General features: G+C 39.9%; 3 protein-coding genes across 3 annotated transcripts in view; all 3 read right to left on the bottom strand.

Annotated features, from left to right (window-relative positions):
- The window catches only part of LOC100691494 (WD repeat-containing protein 37), a 33432-nt gene extending 20959 nt beyond the window's left edge, over positions 1 to 12473 (bottom strand). Inside the window, 6 exon segments of the mRNA XM_025900345.1 lie at positions 2320 to 2384; positions 2524 to 2619; positions 2916 to 3012; positions 9260 to 9427; positions 11112 to 11598; positions 12290 to 12473. Of these exon segments, the coding sequence (XP_025756130.1) occupies positions 2320 to 2384; positions 2524 to 2619; positions 2916 to 3012; positions 9260 to 9397 (396 nt within the window). The 5' untranslated portion in view covers positions 9398 to 9427; positions 11112 to 11598; positions 12290 to 12473.
- LOC109195563 (tripartite motif-containing protein 16) overlaps positions 1 to 24032 on the bottom strand; it is a 1176058-nt gene that overhangs the window by 745849 nt on the left and 406177 nt on the right. The gene's annotated exons all lie outside the window — the stretch shown is intronic.
- gtpbp4 (GTP binding protein 4) lies at positions 13429 to 24019 on the bottom strand. The gene is made up of 17 exons (XM_003458053.5): positions 23869 to 24019; positions 22800 to 22970; positions 22600 to 22703; positions 21250 to 21386; positions 21010 to 21110; positions 20610 to 20702; positions 19537 to 19728; positions 18438 to 18503; positions 18236 to 18325; positions 18041 to 18151; positions 17854 to 17931; positions 17452 to 17503; positions 17260 to 17360; positions 16303 to 16500; positions 15436 to 15501; positions 14596 to 14739; positions 13429 to 13977 (listed from the first exon to the last, which is right to left on the bottom strand). The coding sequence occupies exons 1-17, from the start codon at positions 23914 to 23916 to the stop codon at positions 13825 to 13827; spliced, it is 1905 nt and encodes a 634-aa protein (XP_003458101.1). The 5' UTR covers positions 23917 to 24019; the 3' UTR covers positions 13429 to 13824.

Genomic DNA, 24032 nt, shown 5'->3' with positions numbered 1-24032 from the left:
GAGCGCTGTGTATCACATAAAATCGGTTCGCGGTCATCAAGCACAACCAGAATTCATACAAAAGGCGCGCAGTCAACTTTTGAGAAGATGAAAGGATTTCAGGCCGTGCATGGCGTTAGCGTGGCTAGCTCGTTAGCGTGGTTAGCTCGTTAACACGTTGACACCGTCCAGCCCCACGCACGGGGCGATGCGCAGTAACTCATTAACGGACATTTGCCGTGTCCATCTTGTCGCTGCCTGCAGGTGAAGCGATGGGGAGGAGGGGGAGTTGTGTTCAGTGAAGGAGAGGCGAGGTCGAGTAACGTTGCATAGAGACAGAAGTGGACGAAAGAGAGGCAAACTTGCGGCTCCGCAACTATAATTATAACGTAACATAGACTATATCGATATAAAGGATATTGTCACATCTTATATCTCATATAAAAATATATCGATATTTTTAAAAAAACTCGATATATCGCCCAGCTCTATGTCAGACCTAAGATATGTTTGGGTTTTCTGTCATTTTAAGTCACCCAAATATTTAAAGTCACCATTAATACTGACAGTTAAAAAGTAATACAAGTAAAACCTAACATTTTCTACTAAAAAAGCAAAATCTGTTATAGGCCAGGATTTTTGAGCAGGCCACACACATGACTCTGCCAGAACTCAGCAATGATCTACAGCAGCCAGCAAATGCTCCTCAAAAAGCATTTTGAAGCTGCTCCGTGTTAAAGATGCCTCCAGAGTGTACCATTATGTGAATGCCGACGGTAGCGACATAAAACAAAATAAAAAGGTGCAACTGAAAAGGCCCGTTAGGGAGATGATAAAGAGCTGGTTTATCTCACGCAGGTAATGAGAGAAAAGCTCAAAAGCCTACATTTGGATGACCAAGTCTCTTGGGGAGGGAGGTTCGCCCCCCTGGCTGGGCTGTTCATGCATATTGGCACACAAGGGGAAGAAATCAACAAGTTACCCATGAGTCTCCACCCCACAACTCCCAGCTGGTTACGCTGAAGTTGCGGGATCCACCTACTCTGGCATGGCAAGAATTTGAACGCGGCTACGAGCAAAAAGGTGAAAAAAGAAAGCAAAGCAATTCTTTTCTTTAACATTCAAAAGTCATGTGAGCTCACACGGACGAAGCAGAAACAGGCGTCAAATAAACCTCAAATTTTTGTCTTTTACTGACCGCAAAACCAGTGAAACTGAACATTTTTACTGCGTTGTTTTCTTTATATAATTGAGATGGACAAAATAATATTAAAAATAGACTAAGGGTGCTCTTCATGATGCCAACGTGTGCTTCGTCTCTCTTCCCACGGCTCAGAAATGATGCATCTATACTGAAGTTTTGGTTTTTTTGTTTGTTTTTTTAATTGAGGTGACGTATACGAGCTGCACCGCTACACGGCACAGTTTATTCTCACTGTGCTTCCTTTGTTGTGTTGTGAGTAAGATTCAACAGATAATAGAACATTTACATGGTAAATATATGATATGAATAACGTGCCATCACACATAATGTGTGATAAACCTGAAATAAAGAAAATAATTTTATGGCAAAATGTTGAATCATCTCACAAAGTAGTTGTTTATTTTACCAATGACACGCTTACGCAGCCACACCGTTTATTACCCTTCCTATTGGAGCTCAGTCTGGGGGGAGTTCTTTGTTCTCCTTATCTGTCCACATGTTGTGCGTTTTCCACTGCTATACCTCTCTGACCTGTCTACCCCATGTGATGTTTGTGTAATGTATGTATGGTCAGAAGGGTAAGATGGCGCTGGCAAAGGTCGGCAGCCTTAACCCAATTTCCTTCGGGGTCAACCTTCAGGATCAATAAAGTTTCATTGAATTGAATTAAATTGAAATAAACAGCTGAGAACTCATAAGAAGAAGACACTTGTACATAAATTATAAGGTTTAAAAGGAATATTCAATATAGATTAAAACAAACGGTATTACCACTGCTACTAATAATAATAATAATAATAATAATAATAATGATAATAATGATCAGCTATTTTTGTCATTTCAAGTATTTAATAAGTAACTACCTTGTATTTGAGTTCTGGGGTCATTTATATCAGTTATTTTCAGCTGATTTAAGGAAGAGCCACAGTTGGAGGAAATGAGGAAATACGTTAGTATGATGAAAAGCACCCAAAGGCTCACAAAAACTGAACTTCAGATCTTTTGTGAAGGAAGGATTTACAGAAACTCTCTGTTTAATAGGCAATAATTACAGATACTTTCCAAAACCTTACAAACTGGTAACTTATAATATCAGATACATAAAACAATTTAATTTACAACCATTTTTGATTTACCTTGCTCGTTGAGGCCTTGTAGGTTGTCTTCAGCTTTTGAGAGAGCTGGCTGGTGCTGTGGCTCGCTGTGAATTTCATAAAAAAAGAAGAAAAAAAAAAATCAGAGAAGTCAAAGGTCAGAGGATAAAAACAAACAAAAAAAGATGAGTAATATATTTATGCTACCTATAACATAACTGTATATGAATCTAAGGTGTCACTCACCTTTTGTTTTAAGCGCTCCTTTTGCTAAATCCGCCCCTTCAAATGTTTGTCCCTCTGCAGCCAAGCGATCATTCAGTGTTTCAATTTCTCTGCGTACTGAAAGTCAAACATGTCAACAATCTGAATGTGTCGTCTTATTCACCACAGCAGGGTTAGCAAGTTACTCTCCATTGTTGAGTAGCAGCTTTCTGCTTACTGGCCACAGAGACTGATAAATTAATTTTATTTTGTAGGAATTCATAATTTTTTTCATGCATCTCAATAAAAAAAGTTAAATGCACTGAATAAAATTAAGAAATTCAAACTGCTTTTGTTTTTGTGTTGGGTCTCTTGCTACACAGTGAATTATTACAACAGCTAGAGCAATCACTTCTGCTTTCATGGGAACTTACATTCGAGGTTTTCTATGTAGAGGTTTTCAAACTCCCTCTCGATCTGACTGAACAGGTCCAGCAGATTGCTCCTCAGAGACAAAGGCAGCTTGGAGTCCTGCAGAGGGAGAAAAAAAGAGAGCATTAAACAACGTGGAAATATGAGGGATTATCCAAAGAAGCTGATCCGGTCACTTGGCCACCTTACTGATGTGCCTCTGTCCTCTTATTTTGAAGGATTAACTAAATTATATCTAACTTAATTTCACTGACTAGGGCAAACAAACTGCTTCCTCTGGATGTTTTCAGTGGGAGGAAGATTTCATTACCCTGAACAGAATCGACTTTGTGCCATTTTCTAACCTGGATTATTGAGCATGCATCAGGACTGATCGTGAAACCTGGCAAAAAATGCTTCAGACATTTGAATTACAAAGATGTTTTCCCTAGGAAGGTAAACTTCTACCATCATGTTTCCTGTTGTAGAGTTCTCCCATAGATTTCAATTCATTCTCTGAACACGAAAACAACATTACAGTGGGAGAAAGCCTGCAGAACATGCAGGCTATATATCTGGTACCAACAGCACAAATTTACTGCAACAAAGCACAGGAACAGCCTCTTATCACACCATAAACCTGGAGGAAGGAAATAATCGTGAACTCAGGCTCAGGCAGGAAAGAAGGAAAGAATCAGTAAAATCATCCATAAAAGGGAAAGAAACAGTCAGATGGTTACAGAGCACTGGGGAGGTCTTGGTGCCTTACAGGTCTGAATGTGTTTTTACAGGGCAAACAAACAGGCTTTGACAAATTTATACCATTCTGCAAGACTACTGCTGCTATAAAAGTAAACTCTAGACAGAATTTGTCTTTATCCCAGTTTACAATATACTTTAAACTTCCTTAAATAATCTATACTGTGTTGTATTGGACAGATATACAAATAAAAATAAATACACAATATTTGACTTTTTTTTTTTAAAGAATGTAATGGGTTAAACTGATATTTACACGAATTTAAAAAAATGGAACATTAATGACTGCAGTTTAGGTAAAGAGTCATTTGATAACTGCAGCTTTAAAGTTTCTTTATATCAGAAGAAAAGAACAAAGGATTTAAGAAAAAACAAAAAACACAGAAGACAGAGACAAAGGGGGAAAAAATAAGTGTGTACAAATTCAGACTATATTTTTTAGGGGTCATTCCCAAAAGCAACATAATATGATGGGAAAGTCTGCACATTAACTGGCTCTGATTAAAAGATAAAAGATAAATAAATCCATCCTCCCTCTTCACCCCTTATCCAGTTCAGAGTCACAGAGGTCAGGTCAGGTCACCAAGCAAGACCAACACACAGAGGCAGACAGCTGTTCATGCTTTAGAAGCTCTAATTAACTAAACTAGACAATAACTAAATAAAAACAAATACCCAAGGACAAAAACTATGATGAAATATATCAAGACTTTTTTCAACTAATTAAAACTGGATGAAAATATTCTGGAGAGACGAGACCCAATCAGAACTAATTAAATCATGTAGAAAGCTGGGTCAAGTTTGGAAGTGATCCAATCAGAAAAGATCTCCTTGTGCAGCAAAGTTAGATGTGCACATCTGATCTGTCCCAGGGAAACAGTACAGCTAGCATTCAACTTCCTGTTTCTCATGAAAACGTGACAAAGTTTAAACGCTTGGGAGGAAGAGAGGAGGTGGCACGTCTCCCACTTGATGGCAAGGAAAATAAGAAGCTTTGTAAACCATGTGTCACCAGTCTCACCAGTAAAAACACAACAAACATTTACACTTTGGATTTCAATCAACTGAACCAACTTTAGATTTAATCTATGATAATCTTACATTTACTTGACTAAAACTAAAACAATTTAGATGCCCAAATTATTACTTAAATCACAGTTTCCTATTAAAATCAACACTGCGGCCAACTGGGTGGTTGAAGCCTACAACCTTCTTCCTGTGATGGCTGAGGTCATTCTTTAAATATTTGAACACAGGCACCATTTTAGGCAATAAGAGTTTCCTCGGGTTTGTCCCATTACAAAATAAGTTTGTAATTATGAGCCTGAGGGTGTGCTCATGTCAGGCATTCCACACCGTGCCTGAGCACGCTTGCAAAAACAGTATAGTTGGACACATGTAGCATGACTGGTGATGAACTCTACCCTAACGACAGCTAGCTCTCTGAACATCGCTTTGTTAATTAACATATTTACAGAGAGGGCAAAAAGTCATCACCTCCAAAATGCTCTAGTAACCACAAAATGTATAAAATGAACCTGCTTATAGTCTGTAAGAGCACTTTACAAGAGAAGAGTATGAGAGAGGAGAGGAATACTCAAGTCCAGATGGTTAATGTGAGCGAAGGCCAGCAGGGGAGTGGGGAGAAAATCCTCCTAGTGCGAGTACATCCTCAGACAACTGTTAACAAAGTCATTTAAAATAAAAAAAATAAAAAACACTAAGAAAATGTCCAGTGCTTTAAAAATCAAGCATTATAAGTCAGATTTGAATCCACCTGAGAAGGCTTTTTCACAGCGAGTAAACAGTTTTGTGTCACTTTCAGTCTGTAGTTGAGTCAGCAGCTTCGACACAAGCACAAAGTGGAAGAAATCTCCAAGCTTTGGCCAGTCACGATGAAACGGGTCAGTGTGTGGAGCTCTCTTCGTTGTGTACTCTGCACAAAGCATGCCTTCTTTCTTTGACTGCCTTTGTGCTCGCAGCTACTTACATAGAAATCAGTTGTGGGTCAGCATTCAAAGGGTAAAGGGTTTAAGATAAGATAAGATAAGATGGCCTTTATTAGTCCCACAGGTGGGAAATTTGTTTTGTTACAGCAAAAGTGCAAAGTTATGTAGCAGAAATTAGAAAACACTGGAATGCAATAAAATACAATAAAATAAAATAAAATACTATATACAATAGAATAAAATAGAATAGAATAATATATACAATAGAATAAAATACAAATACAAATACTATATACAACTGAGTAGGAAAATACAAAAACACAACTTCGTCAGAAGAAGAATTGCACGTATAGCAGTCTTATTGCACATGTGTGGGTTTGTGGGTTTGATCAGCTGCAAAAGTCTTTATTGTGGAGTCTGACAGCAGTGGGGAGGAAAGACCTGCGAAATCTCTCCGTCCCACACCGTGGGTGCCGCAGTCTCCCACTGAAGGAGCTGCTCAGTGCTGTCACAGTCTCATGCATGGGGTGGTTTGTGCTACATTTGAGATAACGACATGAAAAAAAAGAGGGCTGACTACGACACAACGCTGCATGATGATACATGTACTGCTGTGTGAAGCCACAAGCCTACAGACTAGAGCACACTGAGATATGAGACCTTAAAGCCAAAAACGACTGAAAATCTTTGCCTAAAATGAATAAAATGAGGGCAAAATATAAAAAATCTTATGTTTTTAATTAGTCGTATGCTCAAAATACAAATTCCTTTACATTAATCCTTATTACCAGTGTGGAGAACATTTTACGCACATCTGAGAAGTCAGAATATGTTTACATATGAGCCTTTATCACACAGGATTCAACATAACCAACGGGTCCAATGCTGGGTAAATACACTGGCCAGGTGCTGGGGAGTGACGGTGTTTCCAACAGTCAAGTTCAGCCAGGAACCGACTGAAATGAACCATAACTAATGACTATTATTTTTCACATGAAGAAAAAAAAAAAATCAATGTTTTTACCATGTCCCATTACAATTACAGTAAACAGAAGTTCAAATAAAAGCTTTAAATTTGGTGAATTTCCTGTAACCATTATTGCAAGCTGACAGCAGTCACCGCGTCTCTTTCAAGCAGTGACACTCGCAAATGCAGCGAGAGTCTAAAGAGGCACAATATAGATTTGAAATATAACCAAAATCCACTGATACATTAGGCTATTTTCTTACAGACTGAGTATCAGTATATAAAGAAAGTGGTGTAAGATTCAGGCACCTGCTGATTCTTCACATCAGTAGAAACATATGCAAGATTGAAGTCACATCCTTCATGTGCATCATTATTTACACAGAGCAGCACTATTGTGACTTGCATAAGAACAACTTTTCCACCTCAAGTTCACAGAGCTGACAACATCCCATCTTCTCTCAAAGACATACTAAACAGGTCACAAACACTGATTTATTTGTAACTGCAAAATGTAGATATTATTTAACTAAACACAAAAGAAAACGTCCTGTAATCCAGAAAAGTCACATTTTAAAGGAGACTATAAGTGCAGCAATGACCACACGTCACCTCCACTCATTACTAATCAAAGCTAAACTACACCAAACATACACAACTAACGCTAAAGCTCTACAAACTATGAGGGAAGTTACACTATCATCTGAAACACAAAGGGCGAAACACCTGAAACTTACCTCCATTCTCATGAAGGATTCCAGATTATCAGAGGACTGAGACCAAAAGGGACCAGAGTGAGAAAACAAAAAGTCATGAGGAAGGGATTACACCACGTCTGGTTAGAAACGGGCGCTTTCAGCAGGTTTAAATCTGCAACAGCTCTACGCTCTTTTCATTGCATGATCACAAGTTCAGCTTCCACATTCACAGAGTTTTAGATTGGCAATTTAAACCATTCACTTTTTTCATTAGAACCTCAAAAGTACACACAAGTTGGTCTTACAGAAGAACCTCCAAATAACAAAACAAACAATTAATAATAGAACTGTGAATAAGTGTTTACTAAGAAATTTGCACCATTTCTTCTTCATAAGGTTATGATCCTTTCTCGCAGCAGGAAAAGCAGAGGTGCTGCTGACAACATTATCAATGTTACCGCTACGCTCAGGTGTCTCAGTAAACTAGAGCTGCTGAATGGTCATAAAGTGAAAAAGACCTCCACCTGTGCTTTTCCTACTGTGACATGTGAAAAGGACCAACATACAAATGCAAAAATAAAACAATAAATTACCTTAACTCAAGAAACAAACGCACATTGATTTTGATTCTAGTTTCCTTTCTGCTCCCTTTAAGGCCACTTTCTTCTGATTGGCTGTCTCTTACAAATAGAAGGTTTGAACAGCAGGTGCTCAGAGATGGAGCTGTGCGCCTCAGACGACCATATTCATCATGTGCCACATCACTGACATCATACAGACCCAAGAGTAAAAAAAGAAAACTGTCTGAAGCAGACAGTTTGGCCAACAGGGAATACGATGTTTTACAACCATCAGCTGCAACTTTATATCCACCAGTAAGGTAATTATGTATTAACCAAGCATTAGGCAATAATAAACCTGGTTATAACCTGGTTAAACAATGGTTATTAAAAAGTTTTACTGAATTTCTTCATATAAAACACAAAGACACTAAAGCTAATTAGGAAAAAAGACCTGCCAACCTAAATGAAACACAGATCTGAATATCTATTAAGTCTACATGACAGAGCGTGTTCAACACAGTCAGTAAAGACAGAAACCCAAAACCACATGTATGGACTGAGCCGACAATGCCCTCACGTATTAAGGCTCACATGAGGACAACATTAATCCACGTGAAGCAGCAAACCCTGCTTTACAGATGCAGCTCAGCACTTTGTCAGACTCGAACAAACAATCCTGATGCTTTTATTTTATCGGAAGTTGCTGGACAGCATGTTAAAACTCACAAAATGCTAAAATGCATCCCTGGCAAATAAATGACATGCACTGATCCTTTAAGAAACTGCAATACAAAAATCACTGAAGCACCTTTTTAATTGGTTAGATTACAGGTACACCAGGCAGGTGAGAGAAGCCAGTGAACTGTGTTTCAGTTCAACAGGCTTTAACTCTCCCTCCTCCACGTGTGCACTTCTAATTCAGAGGCTCCTAATCCTTTCCCTCTCCCTTTTTTTCTTGATTTACTCTCGATTCAGATAATTACCTCCAGGTAAGCTGTGTTTACCCTGCATCCCACGAGTATTTCAGCTCCTTATTGGCAGGCCACGGAGAAAGCAAGCAGGGTTTTTAACACCTCAGAAACAGGAACAAACACCACTGAGCTGAACGATCCACCCAAGCGAAGTTCAAATGGCTCAGCCTGTTCTAAATCCATCTGTTTATCCACTAAATGAAAACAATCTTACAGCACTCATCCAGTAATTGTGGCAAGCCGGCAACAATATAAACCATCATGTGTCCTCTAAACGGTTGTATTAAAACCTAATTGGCTTAGGCTTACAACCAAAGTGCTTACGGGTGCTCACAGAAACAGCAGGACAGCAGCAGGCTAATGCTGAAAGACAGCAGAGGAGTGCAGTTTCCAGAGGAGCAGCTGGAAATAGAAGGGCAGTTGTCATCCATTCTCAGGGTACAATTTAAGGAATCATCACCTGTCCCTCCAGCATGTCTCTCTGCAGGCCGGAGCGGTCCTGCTCGGTGCTGTTGGTCCTGCGGATGGACAGGCTGTGGGACTTCCTCTTCTGCTTGGCCTGGCGGGCAGCAGCGCTACTCCCGCTCTCCACTGGCATCCCTCCGTCCAAACTTGATGCAACCACAGACTGAAAGTATAAAATCACAAAAGAGAGGCTGACCAAAGGGTGAGGAGAACAGATCCCGTCTCCTTCACTCAGTGCAAAGCATCAAGACGAAATCCTAACCACTGCCAAGTGCAGCACTTGGCAGTGGTTTTATTTGGCAGCTTCCATGTGTGAATGTGTGAAATGACAAAGTGAATGAGTGTGAAACAGAGTGTTGCTCAGCGAGCACACTCAATAAATCCCACTGGGATCGAAACTGAGAAGCTAACAACCACACCACAACCTTTTCTTCCAGCTCTAGAAACTGAAAACTGTCTGTGTTCAATATTTTGTTAGATGAAGCTGAAATGTTCCAGTGAGAGATGAGCAATATTTGAGGGAAAAAAAATTATTATGCTTTCACAAAAGCCAAAGGCTCGTTCAATAATTAGACATATAGATTTGCTACATTTACTAATAGAAATGTTCTCACTTCATGCAAGAAATGGCTGCGCATGCAATATAGTGAAAAAAATCCCCTCTGAAATATTAATTTCAGTTTTTTTAACTTCATTCTGGAAACAAATAATTCATTTATAAAATGGATGAAGCAACAGGCCGAGAGGTTTTTGGAGAAACAAAATAATTGTTTCCAGATTACAAAGAAATGTTACTGTAATAAAATCATGTCTCAGGTAAAATTAAACCTTCAATTTCTTATTACATGCATTAATCTTCATGACAAAATATGGAGAAAAATATAATGGATTGGACCTTTTGGCAGGCCTGCTCTGGTCCGGATTGTTTAAAACAATCTGCATTGTGCCACACCCACTTTTCTCTACCTAAGGGAACCGGTTTACCTGTAGGTGTACCAGGAAGAAAGCAGTTAAGGTTTTATTTTAAAAAAAAAAAAGAAAAAAAAAAGTCTATAATATTAAATCTAAAAAAGCATCAGAATTTCCAACAGAGGAAACTGAAATAACAGCATCAGAGAAGGAAGGCACACAGAGTGGCAACAGTTTAAATGTTTTAAACAGGGTTACTTATCGCTCTGAGATGCAATAAAATGAAATATGGGAGTAAAAAAAAAAAACAGAAAAGAAAAGGTCTCATGTCAAATTTAATGTAATAAAAAGAAGAATGGACAAAAGAGGAAAAGAAAGTGAAAGATGAGGAGTAACTGATCTGTCAGGTCAGGCCTCAGTTACAGGCCTCTGAAGTACATAAAGTCAAAATGTCAAACATTTTAATTTGCATTACAACAGAACTTTATAACAGAACTTCAATGAAGTTAATTTTATACCAACTCCAAGCATAATAATCTGTGGCTACAATAAAGTATTTAACGAAAGAAAACAGAATCACTGATGAACTGCAAAGTAAGTCCTTAAGCCAACACTGGATTAATTATGATAATGTCATTTGAGCAATTTTAACCCAATAATATTTTTTTTAATATCACCATTAATGCCAATACCAGTTTATCATGCCACAAGTTGCCAGAAAATCAGTGTGTTTTTAGACCATGTTATCCTTAAGCATTTTTTTAAACACATATTTCACCCAAGAAGGAACATAACTTTAAAGTTATGAAGTTGACATCCACCCACTCATGTCTCCTTATTAGGGTGGGCCAGATCAGTCATTTTAACATTTTTCATGACTTCATTAAATGTACTAAAGATACAGGAGAGAGGAAAAAAATCAGGTGGGTACCACTCACCGATTTTTTCACAGACTCGTTCTTGTCGTTTCATAAATCAGTGAGAGAGAACAGCAGAATATTTTCCTCTTTGAAGTGTTCAGGTCGGCGTTTAACTTGTTTATCATGAATCATAACTACAAAAAAAAAAAATCCCACACCATAAGAGAAGCGGATGATCAACATCCTGCCCACTCCTACTTGTTATGCAGCTGAATGATTTCTAAGATGTTAAAAGAAAGCCTGCTGATAATCACTTCATCACTTAAGAGTTATGCATTTTAAAATAATCTAAATATTAGGAATGACACGTTACTTACCCCATCTGACTTACACAAAAAGCCTATGTGTGTGTTTTGCTCCAGGAACATTTCCGAGGTTTGAGTAATGTTTACACTTCACTGCTTACTGCCAGAACCAGATTATCAGAGGTCTGCTGAGGTGATTTGAACGGCAGATTGTGGTGGATGACTTTACCCTTTTTACCTGGAAAAGAGAGGTCTGTCCCCTGTGTGAAACCAACAGTCATCGTCGACCTCTTATTTTTATTATTTTGAGTTTTAAGTTTCGTTGGATTTATGAACAAAAACTACTCAGTTATATTTAACCAACAAAACAGTGTGATTAGGTTCAGGAAAAGACTGTAATTTAGGTTCAACTACACAGAGAAACACGACAGGAAGATTCATTTTTGGATGTTCAAATCAGTCTTGACACATCTGAGCCTGGTGTGTGTTACATTTGTCCTTGAGTTGACACAAAGGTGTCTGGATACTAAAACACGCAAATAAGAGGTGTTTTTAAATCGCCAGTCAGGCTGAAACTATCACAGACATCAGAGAGTCGTCCATCCGTTACTGCCCGTTTCTGAGGAATAAAACCAGCCTTGTTTAGCTGTCTGGTGCCTAGTTCCTCCTGCTGACTGTCACTGGTGTGAGCGCAATGAAAACAGCGCTGAGGTCACATTATCTTGCACTACATTTGGATAAAATATTTTCATAAAAAACTAGCATTAAAGGTTTAAAAAAAGAACGAAAAAACCTGGAAAAAAGTGGACCTTAACATTAGCAGTTCTAGACAATTAAAAGCGGCGATGCCCAGCTTAGCCAAGCTAACGTTTCCCCGATTAGCTGGTGCTGCCAGGCATGCTAACGGGCTAACGGTGAAAATAACCTGCCCAAACATGGAGTCCAACTCACCAGAAAGTCTACAAATACTCGTTTTTATTTCGGGAGTGGATGGGAACTGATGTCGTCGCTAACATTTTCTTCAAGGTCTGAGAATGCTGCGCAGGTTTTGTCCAAAATCCGCGTTGACAGCAGACGGGTACCGTTACGCGAGAAAAGATAACGAAGCCAATTCCGGTCCGAGGTTTTTTCGCAATAAAAGCCCACGCCGGTCACAGCAAACTATCTAGACTTTGTTAGTTTCTTGTTTTCTTGATTGTCGCCACATAAAAACAAACTACAGTCTAAATTTATGGAGCTTTTACAAATAAATTACATGTTTTTGTAAATTCGGCTTCATAAAAATTAAATTAGGGCATGAAGCCATTTCACACATGTAATAAAAGCACTAAAAGCGCTTTTAATCATTCTGGTGTAAATGCTTTCTAATAATGGACATAATGAACGGGGCCTAGGAAGGTCCAAGCTCTAAAACCAGGTCTTAAATATATCCCAGAAAACATACATCCGTGAAATGACAAAAAACAAACAAACAAAAACGTGACAGTAATCGACCCCAAATAGACATAATGGTGGTAAAAAGAGATGGCAAATGATCACAGCATAGCACAAAGACAAAATGAGCTAAAATTGTCTAAAAAAAATAAAATAAAATAAAAATGTAACACAAAACAGTGTCAAAAAACAATTGTAGGAAAAGATGCAAAAAGGTCGTACAAAAGGATCAAAGAGAGAAAAACAACCGAAATGAGACAGCTACTACCAAAATGTGAACCATCACAACAAAAAGAGTTGAAAATTAACCATGAAATTCAACCAAAAAAAAGAAAATTGGTAGGACTGTCCGTGTTTGTTATGAAAAAAATGAAACAAGGACCTAAAAAGGTTTGAAAAACGTGTTGGTGTGCGTATTTCACACAAGCAAGGAAAGTTATTAAAATGTGAAAGTAAGTTTGGACGTGACGTTGTTTTAGTGCAACAAAACTGCATGTTCGCTGCTGCAAAATTGGCACAACTGTTGCACAACTGAGACAATTATCACCAGTATTTTCAAATCAGGAATATAAACACACAATAAGGTTCATTCCTGTACCTGCACCTTGTCTCTTTAAGATAAAATCACTGCATAGAGAAAAATATGACACCTGAGATATTTTAGTTCCGATGTGTTTATTTGGCTCCCGTGTTAATATTTCTCAAGAAGAGACTATAAAGGAAGCATCATCATCACTTTATCCAAAGTAGAGCCACATACGAGCTGTAAGGCAAAAAGTTTTACTTTACTGATACTGCCAAGAAGAAACCTTCGGACACTGAATACAAATCAGCTTCACACATGAACTACTGCAGTAACACAGTAAGACATTAACCACAACAAAGTCTCTGCCATTCAATACAGTTATGTATTCCTTACAGCTGAGCTTCACTTCCATGAGCAAATGCTTGAGCTGAAAATTGGTATTAATATAATCACTAATCATGTAAATGGTTCCCCAGCAATGGTGCCAGCAGAGTGTCCAGGTGTCAACAGTCCAGGAAAAGCAGTTTTATCTGCGATCTGTGGTGCCCGACTTCCTCTTCCCAGCCAGGAGGTGTTTGGGTTTGAGGTCAAACACGTGTCTGTCTGACTCTCCCTTCTTGCCCTGGCGGTTCATGTCTTTCTGGGATTTCTTCATCATCTTCTTCGTCTTCTTCACCATCTGACAAACGAACGGACAAAGCCAGCGGTGAGTTTACAGAACGAGGGATTCACTTCATGCATCTGTTACATTTTGAACCCCAGACCAGTTACTGCATTGATGCTTTTTAAGAGCTAAAAAATAAGAAATAAGGACAATGCTGAAATTGTATTTTTAACCTTTATAAATAAGCTGCAACTACTAGTAACATATAAAACTTGATAAATGCAGTAATTCCTGCACACGACAGTATGCAGTTTAAGTGAGTCAGACAAAACAAGGAATTCAAAGATAACTCTGATCAGTTATTTAGGGCTTCCACTGGTTTACTGACAGCACTGCAGTCAGCTCAGCCTAAAGTGACCCTCTGCACAAACACCACAAGGAAGATTAAACATCAGCGAGTAACATTTAGGATCACGTTTTTCTGTGCAGAAGGTAACTGGATTAAAGGTAAGGTGGAAAAGCCTCTTCAGTTATTTCAGTATTGGCCAATTTGTGATTAATTAAGTGTGAAACAACTAATGTTTACAGATCTCTGATGTGAGGTAGCTCATCTCTTCATAAACCTAAAAGACTAAGCGAGTTGATCACAGAGCAGATTTTAGTTAAAAGCTGAGCAAAGCCACAGCCTCCTACCTTTGCATCTCGTAAACCAGACTGGTCTCGGGGTGGACGGGAGGCACTCTGGCTGCGGGTTCGGGAGGTCGGAGGGGCCGAAGCTTCACGCTTACGTTTCTTAGCGACGCTGCGGGAGCGTCTGGCCTGCTGCGCGTAGTGGCTCTGAAAGGACACGACAGGAAACACTTAGACACACACGTCTCCAAAGATTCACTCATCAAGAACCAGTACAAACAACAAGAGCACGAGACAACATCAACACCGCCAACCCCGAAGAAACACATAACCAGGGAAACATGAATGAGTTTACAAACACTTCAATAATAAAAATAAAACAAGTGAATCACAAAACAACCAAATTAATTAAAGAAAATCTAAATAAAAGGACACATATTTAACTAAATAAAATTAGTTCATTAAACAAATTAAATGAAAACACCCCAAAGAAGATCATACTGAAACAAACGTTTCGCTGTAATTATTCAAAAAATCCTTTATATTAAAAGTCCAACAGTCCACACACCAAACCCAGCAAGATTTTATTCTTTATTATTAGCAATAAACAAAATAATATAAAAACTTTGCCTCATTCCATGCCCAAGAAGTTTGACAACCTTTTACTATTAAACCACAATCTTGAGAAGTCATAAAATCCCAGTAAACTGAAAATCTGAGACTCTCCACAGAAAGACGATGCTCTGACATAATCAGCTTCTAAAAATGTTTGTAACTTTAAAAAAGAGGCAACACCTCAATGTTATTTGTTACCGTGGGCACCATTGTAATTATAACGTAATATCATTATCATTAATTCAGTTACATACATCCTGTAGGCACTGATTTAAAATCAGAACTTACATCGTCCTTGTCGTCCATGTCCAGACCGAGGTTACCCATCTCCTTCTCGAGCCGCTTCCTCTCAACCTGAACATATCAGAATAAACACATTCATGAGCTCAGACGTCAGCGTGAGTGAAACGTGGGCTCAAAAGACAAAAGACAGACAGTCAAAGAACTAAATGGAGTCACCGGCTTGAAGCTTGACGGAGTAACTCTGGGTAAAAATCTCCACTAGGTGGAGCCTTCAAAATTTGTCCTGCGTCCTGAAAGCGGTCCTTTTCTTTTTTTCTTAAATCTGGCTAAATCACCATGGTAACTGATGATGAGCACATAACCTGGTTTCCATGAATGCCACGTTTCCACTGATTCTTTTTTCCACTGATGTTTTGAGTGCAGTGTCAATTACTGAGGGAATATGTTTTGTACATGCCAGTTTTTAAGCCGCACCTCACTAAAACCAATGAATTAAACCCAGCTATAAGGATCCAGCAGTTCACCCTGTGTGTCACGGTGTCTCTACATATATTCAGCCGACGATATGACGTCTTTATACTTGCTGGAAGTGCAGCTAATTTTCCATGTTTGAAAAACAGGAATAGCAACCAGCAGAGGTGAGGTGATGAGCAGGAACGCATTCATAATTCTTTCACCTATTTGTCAGCACTTGATACAGTTTAAGCTCTCTGATGTTTGTTGACACCAAAGACTGAAATTAAATACCAACAAATATTAAAGAATAGGGGAAAAATCTGCTATGTTGGCATATATTTTTATCATGTTTGGAACAATCAATACAAAGTATTTGAAGGCAGCTGTACTTAAATTCGACCCACATCTCAACTCCAGCAAAGTGACAGTGATTAGCTTAAACTGAGGCCTGCTCACCTTGGTGGCAGTCCTGGGCATGCGAGGTCCATGCACATCCTTTTCTTTCGACTCCAGGACCTTGAGCTGCTTCTTTTCGCGGATCTGTTCGGCGAGAATGCGGATCTCTTGCATCTCCTCGTCCTCACTCTCTTCGTCAGAATCGTACTCCCCGGCTCGCTCCTTCAGCTCCTCCTCCTTCTCCAGCTCCTCCAGTTTCTGTGAGGGCCGAGAGAAAAACAAACACGCATTTAGAGGACAGAGTTTAGAGGGCAGAAACACATTTGACAAATGCCTTTTTCCTCTTTTTCTCCATTAAGCCTTTCTGAGAGCATCCTGGAGATAAATGAACTACATTCATGCTGAAGGCCTCAGTGGTTCAGCTGTTATCATTAAAAGCTCAGAATAGGTTAGATTTCTTTAGCTGTTCACATTATTTTCTACATTTTGGAATATCAGTGTGGTCATAAACAACGGCACGAGTAGCCCAGTTATACAGAAGTAAATACAGAGGTATGCATTACAGTTATAGAGATTAGTGTCCTCTGCTCAGCTTTACTCGTGTAGCAGATAACAAAAGCACAGAGGAACCGTAGATGACAGTAAAACGCACTTTCACTACACAGAAATGAACCCAGTCACTGTTAATCATAAAGGATCTTGTGGTTTTCATTGTTTAACAGTTTTTGCCCTTTGTTTCTTGGCATAGCGGAAGGACCAGTTAAGGGAAGTAGGTTTCCCCAGATTAATCTGGAGGCTGTTAGATTTTTAATGTGAACTTCTCCTTTGTGGAAGAACACACGAACAGCTGTAAACAGCAGGTAACCACAGCCGTTCATTTTATACTACGCTCTAGCCTGCTCAGAGGACGCGTTCACAGTCGGTGTCCTCGTTTGCGCACAGATGTCTGCAGAATCTCAGCAACGTGAACCCTTGCAGGCCTTCGTGCACATGCAGACGTGAAAAGCAGACGCTCACCTTCATGATGCCGGGATCAATGAAATCTGCGATGTTGTGGCCCTCCCACACTTCAGGAATCTTATCACGCTTCTCATCCTCGTTCATTAGATCCCAGTATTCTTAAAAAGACAAAAAAAAAAGAACAGCAGTGAAAAAATGGTCTGAAATGTCACAGCAGCAGCTCTGTTATTGAAGGGAAGCGCTTCTTACTCTGAAGGTCCAGAATGTAGTCATCACCCAGCTCCAGCTCCAGATCTCTCTCCTGTAAGAAGAAGAGTAAACATTTATTTTACAAACAGCCGCACAGAGAATTAAACTCAGCAGAGGGAGAAAAATTCAAATTATTACTCACTTTTTGCTATTTAGAGTCAAACTCATGAATTCAAAGCAGGGCTTACATTATCAGATAATCAAAATACAAATACAAAATACACATGAGTAGTGAAATTAGTTGAGTAAGAAAGATTATTGCCTCCAGGTTCTGTAAAGTAAGATAAATATACAATGAAATTAAAGTAAAGAGCTTAAGTAATTATACTTAGTTACTTTACACGTCTGATCAAATGCTTGCTGTCTCTTTTGCTATAAGCCTGAAGTTCCCACCACACCTACCAGCTTGCGTTTGGGTGCGTCCACCTCCATCGCTTTCCTGCGCACCATGGCTCCCTCCGGGATGAACGGAGGCCTCTCCTGAAAACATGAACAGATTTCAACTTTAACAAATGTAAGAAAAAAAGCAAAAGTAACGAGTTAAACAGCTTTAAACTGTTTAAGAGTGCCATTCAAGAGTTTGACTGACCTTCTCATCCCTCTTGGCGGGCATGGCCAGGTGCAGCCGGTTGAGAACATCGTGGACCTTCTTGCCCTTCATCTTGGTGTTGACGCGATGAGCGAGGAGCTGGTCGCACGCCTGAAAGAAAGATGGCAGCCACAGTGAGATCAAATGCTCGACACGCTCCGGGACCAGAGCGAGCCCGAGTCGGCCATTTCTCACCTCGGTTTTAACCTGCATGACGCCCTCCTCTGTCAGGGTGCTGGTCTCGATGACGGGGATTCCCTCTGCAGACAGGTCTGCAAAGATTTTCTGACAACAAAGAGGAAATTCAACGTGTTAAACATGAAGGATGTCTCTACTGTCTGATAAACACATCCTGCACATTCCAGTCTTTGAGATGTGTAACCTGTAAACCACCCACCTGGTTCTCCTCAGACAGCTCGCTGATCTTCTTCACGTCACATTTGTTTGCCACAATGATGAGAGGCTGCGGGGTAAAGAAACAATCACCAACAGTGTGAGTGCTAAAAATCTTTTAAAGTCAATTAAACCTGAAAACAAAAGTCCCACCTGACCCCCTCAAGATCAGATGTTCTTTTTTATACAGTAACTTTAGCATATTTGAGCCTCGAGAAATTTTAACTTGATACTAGGAAATGTTCCAGCACTAGATGTCCTCAAAGTAAATAAGGGTAGGTCAAATTTGGCGCTTTTAAAATATGTGGGATTTTTTCCAGCATAAGTACAAGAGCTGTCCTACATTCAAAAACATGTTTAAACAACCAAAATCTTTGTAAATTCACCCAAAGTGTCTCTTAGCAAAGTCTCACTTCACTGATTTTTCAACTTGGGACAGTTTTCTTCTGGCATACGACGGCACAGGCCTTTTACACACTTCACTAAACACAATCAGGAGACTGACGCTTGTGTTTACTGCTGGCTCATACTCAGACCCTCCACTGATCCTGAAACTCTCTGTATTCAAGAAGGAAAACTTATCTACACCAATAATATTTCTCCATTTCACCACCATCATCGTAGGTGCTAATATGAACTGAGCGACCCATCCAGGCTGTACCCCTGTGAGGAGCTTTCACATGCCATCCCAAACATGTGATGCCACACTCTAAAGTTTACCCAAAATGCAATTTATCTAAGTTTTTATCTGATGATTATCAGAAATCAGATTTTTTTCATTTTAAAATAGTGTGTAAAATTGATTTGGTTGCAGTTTTTAAAACAGCTTAAATCTCTTTTTTTCAGCCCTGAAAGTGTTTGTGGTTATCCCCTGTGTTTATAAAGTCACCAACAATGATCAGCTGAATTAAGAGATACAAATATTCGACCCATCCCTGCTTACTAACTCACAAAATATTCATAGTATGAAGGAAAATTTTTGCGTGACTGCTTAGACTAAGGTTCTTGTAGATAACGAATCAGCTGATTTTGAGGGGGTCCAGTGCTTGAATCTTCAGGGACTGACTCATCTGCAGAACAGATACGATATGCTGCCGTCTGACCTTGTTGGCGAACAGGGGTCGGATGCTGTTGAAGAGCTCCAGCTGTTCCTGCAGGGTGTGACCGCACTGCTCAGAAACGTCCATGACGTAAAGAACCGCCGCCCTGAGGTGAGCCAGAGCCGTGATGGCTTGCATCTCGATGGTGTTCCTCTCCTCCAGAGGGTGGTCAAGGATACCGGGGGTATCCACCACCTACACACAAACACACAGTTAGCATGTGAATAACAACAGGAGGTCGTAGCTTACTAAAATGGACAGTTTTAGGGGAAAACACAACTCCCACTCCTCCTTTAGAGTGAGGGGAAAGCCTACGCTAGATTTATCAGGATGCATTTGAAGATGTTTCGTTTGAGTTTAAGTGAACTCTGTTAGGGAAACTGCTTTTAAACCTGAGACAAAACGCTGTGGCCATTTTTGTTTTCCCTCAAAATCCAGGCAAAAAAAAAAAGAAACTCCTGAAGTCCTGAATGCCCTTCCTGCAGGAGTCAAGTTGATTTTCACAAGATTTCCAAAACTATAACCTAAAACAGAGAAAACTAAATGCTGATTTCTACCATGTTTGTTTCTCCTGAGGTGGTCTCGTGAAGTTGTCCAGACTCTCAGCCAACTTTAAGCACATACATTGTATCATTTACTACAAGCAAACGATCGCAATAATGATCGTAAGAGAAACATCAACAGCAGCTTCCATATTAATTAAACATAAACAGGAGAAACTTCAGCAGCTCTGCAGGTACAGAGTTAACATCACCAATCCCATGTTTAGTTAGAATATCAGTACAAAAGCTGCTCTATTCTGCCTCCACTATGCTTATGAGGGGCAGCCTATCAGATGACAGCTGGCTTAAAGGAAGGGAAATCAGGATAAACTGGCTTGTTTCGGTGAGTGGATGAACTCAACCATGCAAAGCCACTCAAAGTGAATCCAAGAAAACAATACGTACTTCGCAACGAGTGCAAAGCTTTCCTTTTAAACCTCATTTTCACATGCTTTACCGTCCACTGTCCTGGAGTTCATTTTTACCAATGAGACGATAACTGCAGTAAAACTCAGGCGAGCAGGATCATCTCACCTGCCAGCGGAGGTATCTGTAGTCCATGTGACCCACAAACAGAGACTTGGTGGTGAAAGCGTACGGCTGGACGTCAACATCGGCTCTGGTCACCTGACAGGGAAGAAACCAGTTACACTGTTAGCTACACTGAAAGCAGGCAGATGGAGGTGACTTAGTGATTGCAATCACTGTTCAGTACAAACAGAAAAAGAAACACTAGGTTATAATAATTTAGGATTAGGATTCAACTTTATTGTCATTACACATGTATAAATTCAGGGTAATGAAATACAGTCTGAGTCTAATCAGAAGTGCAAGCGCAGTAAGTGCAATAATTTAAGAGTTTAATCAGAATCTTGCTCGTAAAGTTGGCTCAGAGTGGAAATCAATAATCGTGATAAACGTGTCTGGGATTTACCTTGTTGATGAAACTGGACTTGCCCACGTTGGGGTAACCGCACAGAAGCAGGGTCCTCGTGTTTGGGTCGATGCTTGGCAAACGGGACAGATGCTGACGCACTGAAAGATGAGTAAGGGTTACGTATGAAGACAGGAGAAACAGACTGAACTACTCAAACCTCTCAGCTAAAAGGAAAAGTACAACTTTGGACAGATTCAGATTCTCAATCACAGCCTAAACTCTCCTCCTCCTCCTCACCTTGCTCCAGGTACTCCAGGCTGGATTTCTGCCGTTTCAGGATGGTGCACATACGCCCGAGAGCCGCTCGCTTCAGCTGCTTACACCGATACAGAGAGTCTCCATACTTCATCAGGCGCACATAGTCTTTGGCAACACTGAAAGAACAAAAGATGCCTCTTCACTCCTTTGTTATAGGAGAGTAAGTCTAGACCAGCGTTGGGGTCGTTACTCAGAAAAGTAATGTAGTACAAGTCACTTTTTTTTAAGTAATGCATAAAATTACTTGATTATCCTCAGGAGAAACTGATTCATTACACTACTTGTTGCATTACTTTGAAACAATGTCACATAGTTTTACTTAACAATATAAACCTTATGAGGACACACAGGAGACGTGTGTGATCATGTTACAGTTTTAATTTTAACACTAAGCTCACAGCAAAGTTGAAAACCAGCCCAAAGAGAAGCACGTAACAGCGATCGACACATTCAACAGTAGAAATATGTACAGGTAGAACGTTAAGTCCTGCTGCTGCACTGCAGGTCTGATTACGCTCAGCTTCAGGTTCTTCGCATTTTGTTTGCATGCTGTCTTGCAGATGCTTGCAAGGACCTGACATCCTGTTAGCAGCGGCAGACAGTTGCTTATGTTTGCACTCTGCCATCATCCTCTTGTTCTTTGTGCAATAAAAAATAAATTATGTTCACGAGTCAGAGCTCTAGACCGGAAGAAAAATACTGACAACTGCCGGTGCTTACATGTGATTGAAGTAACACACTGATGTAACTAGGGCTGCACAATTAATCTAATGTAAAGGCACTGGCAATAGAACGCAAAGCAAAAGCATAACAGGCGCTCCATAAATCAGTGCCTGTGCCTGCAGGAGCCAATCACAGCTGTTCTGTAGCTTGAAGTTTCTGAAGGTGTAATATAAATGCATGAAAAACAATGCAGTGGCTGCTAATCTGAATGGTCTAATGCAAACTTGGACATTCGAAAAAGTAGCCCTATTGAGCGCATCAGCATACCCACCAAGCTCACATAAATGCACTGAAACCAGACTCTCATTCTCAAGGTAAGCCTCCAATAAATAAACCGAGTAACAAAGTCTTTAAGAAAATGGTCAGCATACTGGACACATGATATCTTATCGCCTCGCACAAATATTTTTCCAAGGTTCCAAAACATGCACTGTATGCAAACACCACAGAAGATGTCAAAGCTTTACATCCATCAACTCATCTAGCAAACAGAGTGAGAGGCTTTTGATTCAGATTTGTACATCAGGAGGAACGAAGCAGAGCATGGATCTGAAAGCAGTGTTCACAGCACAACAATAACCAGCAATAGATTTTAGATTAACTTACTTGTCAATCAGATTCTTGGCAATGTTTAACTGTCCTAAGGCCAACTTGTAATGATCTTTGTCATACAAGACGTTCATTAGATCAGCATAGAAAGGGTGGATGTCCTGAGGAGACGGAAAACATCACGTAACATTAAGCATCATACGAGTTTGACCAGATATTTAAATGAAAGGAGTCTCTTTCAAAGTTTCTTCTCTTACGTCGAGCTTGGGGAAGTCGGTGAGGATCTGCGTGAGGCGGTCATGGTAGTTCTGCTGGGTGAACTTCACCTTTCGCATGTAAAAGTGTCGGATACGGTGAATCTGGTAATGTTTGTGTACCACCGTGGGTGTCTTCCTTTGGGTTTTGGATAAAGTGACATCGATGAAATCCTGCACAGATTTAAACAGGGTAAAGGTCAGCCACAGATCACCACAAACAAACAAATCAATACAACATCATCAGAAAAACTGTGTTTATTTTTGGGCTCTAGTGTCTTTAATTATTTGGCTATTTGAGGTTATATTTATCGATACTTGACTCGTTACATTACGTACAAGAAAATTCAATTTTCCTGTAATTCAGCCCATAAAACCTCATATAATCGGTTTTCCTAGAATCCAGCCAGACATCCCTGAGAAACCAATCAGTTTAATGTTTACTCGCTACCGGCCAAGTCAAGCAGCTTATAACACAATTTTATATGACGCTTACCACCAATTATAGTGTTTTTTAAAGTTCGGCATACAAGTTATATAGAAAAAACTGTTTGAGGAAAGAAGGCAGAGTCTTTCATGACGTTGTTCTCATAGTAGGCCGCCACAACGTGGTGTTTAAAAGGACTGACACCACTGCAGCCACACGAGTCATTAGGCCTGTTTTCATCGAGGTTATGAGAGCATCTTATACCTGCCGAAGTGAGTAACAGTGTCTCTGCTCACAGGAAATAGAAACGTATGAAACAAACAGCCTTAGACTTATACAGAGGTGAGAAAACACACATACGTGCACTTCCAGATTTGTGAATGTAGTTCTGAAAGCGAAAATTAGAGCTACCACCGGCTAAAACAGACTATTACTGGCTGTTTATTTACATATAATGACATGTCAGACTCAGTGTAGCAGTTTTCTGTCTTAAGTTTGCTTTTCTGAAACATGCTGCGTTCTCGTCAGCCCAGTACGGCACGTGTTTTCTTTTCCACCATCTTTTATCTCCTGCCATTTCCCACGGCGAGTCGGACCGAACCTCAGCCCCTTTAAAACGCGATGTTAGCTAAAGGTAAAACTTACCTTGGCGGTGGGAACCACCATAATCTTCTTGAAATTATAAAGTGCCATTTTGTCGGGACACGTTGTGGTCCGCTGACGGCACGGGGAAAGAAAGCCCGGAGTTCCGCTACAGCCGGAAAAGACTCGGAAAACAGTTTGTGTGTGTTTTTTGGACACCGCCCCCT

The sequence above is a fragment of the Oreochromis niloticus genome, linkage group LG18, assembly GCF_001858045.2.
Source record: "Oreochromis niloticus isolate F11D_XX linkage group LG18, O_niloticus_UMD_NMBU, whole genome shotgun sequence".
NCBI lineage: Eukaryota > Metazoa > Chordata > Actinopteri > Cichliformes > Cichlidae > Oreochromis > Oreochromis niloticus.
Note: the sequence above shows the minus strand (reverse complement) of the source record. Positions and strands in the feature narration are given on the sequence as shown.

Coding starts and splice junctions, on each gene's coding strand:
- gtpbp4 (XM_003458053.5), bottom strand. CDS start 23,916: ATGGCACTTTATAATTTCAAGAAGATTATGGTGGTTCCCACCGCCAAG. Junction 18,504..19,536: donor GACCCCTGTTCGCCAACAAG/GTCAGACGGCAG, acceptor TTTACCCCGCAG/CCTCTCATCATTGTGGCAAA. Junction 16,501..17,259: donor TTGATCCCGGCATCATGAAG/GTGAGCGTCTGC, acceptor CGGCCCTCACAG/AAACTGGAGGAGCTGGAGAA.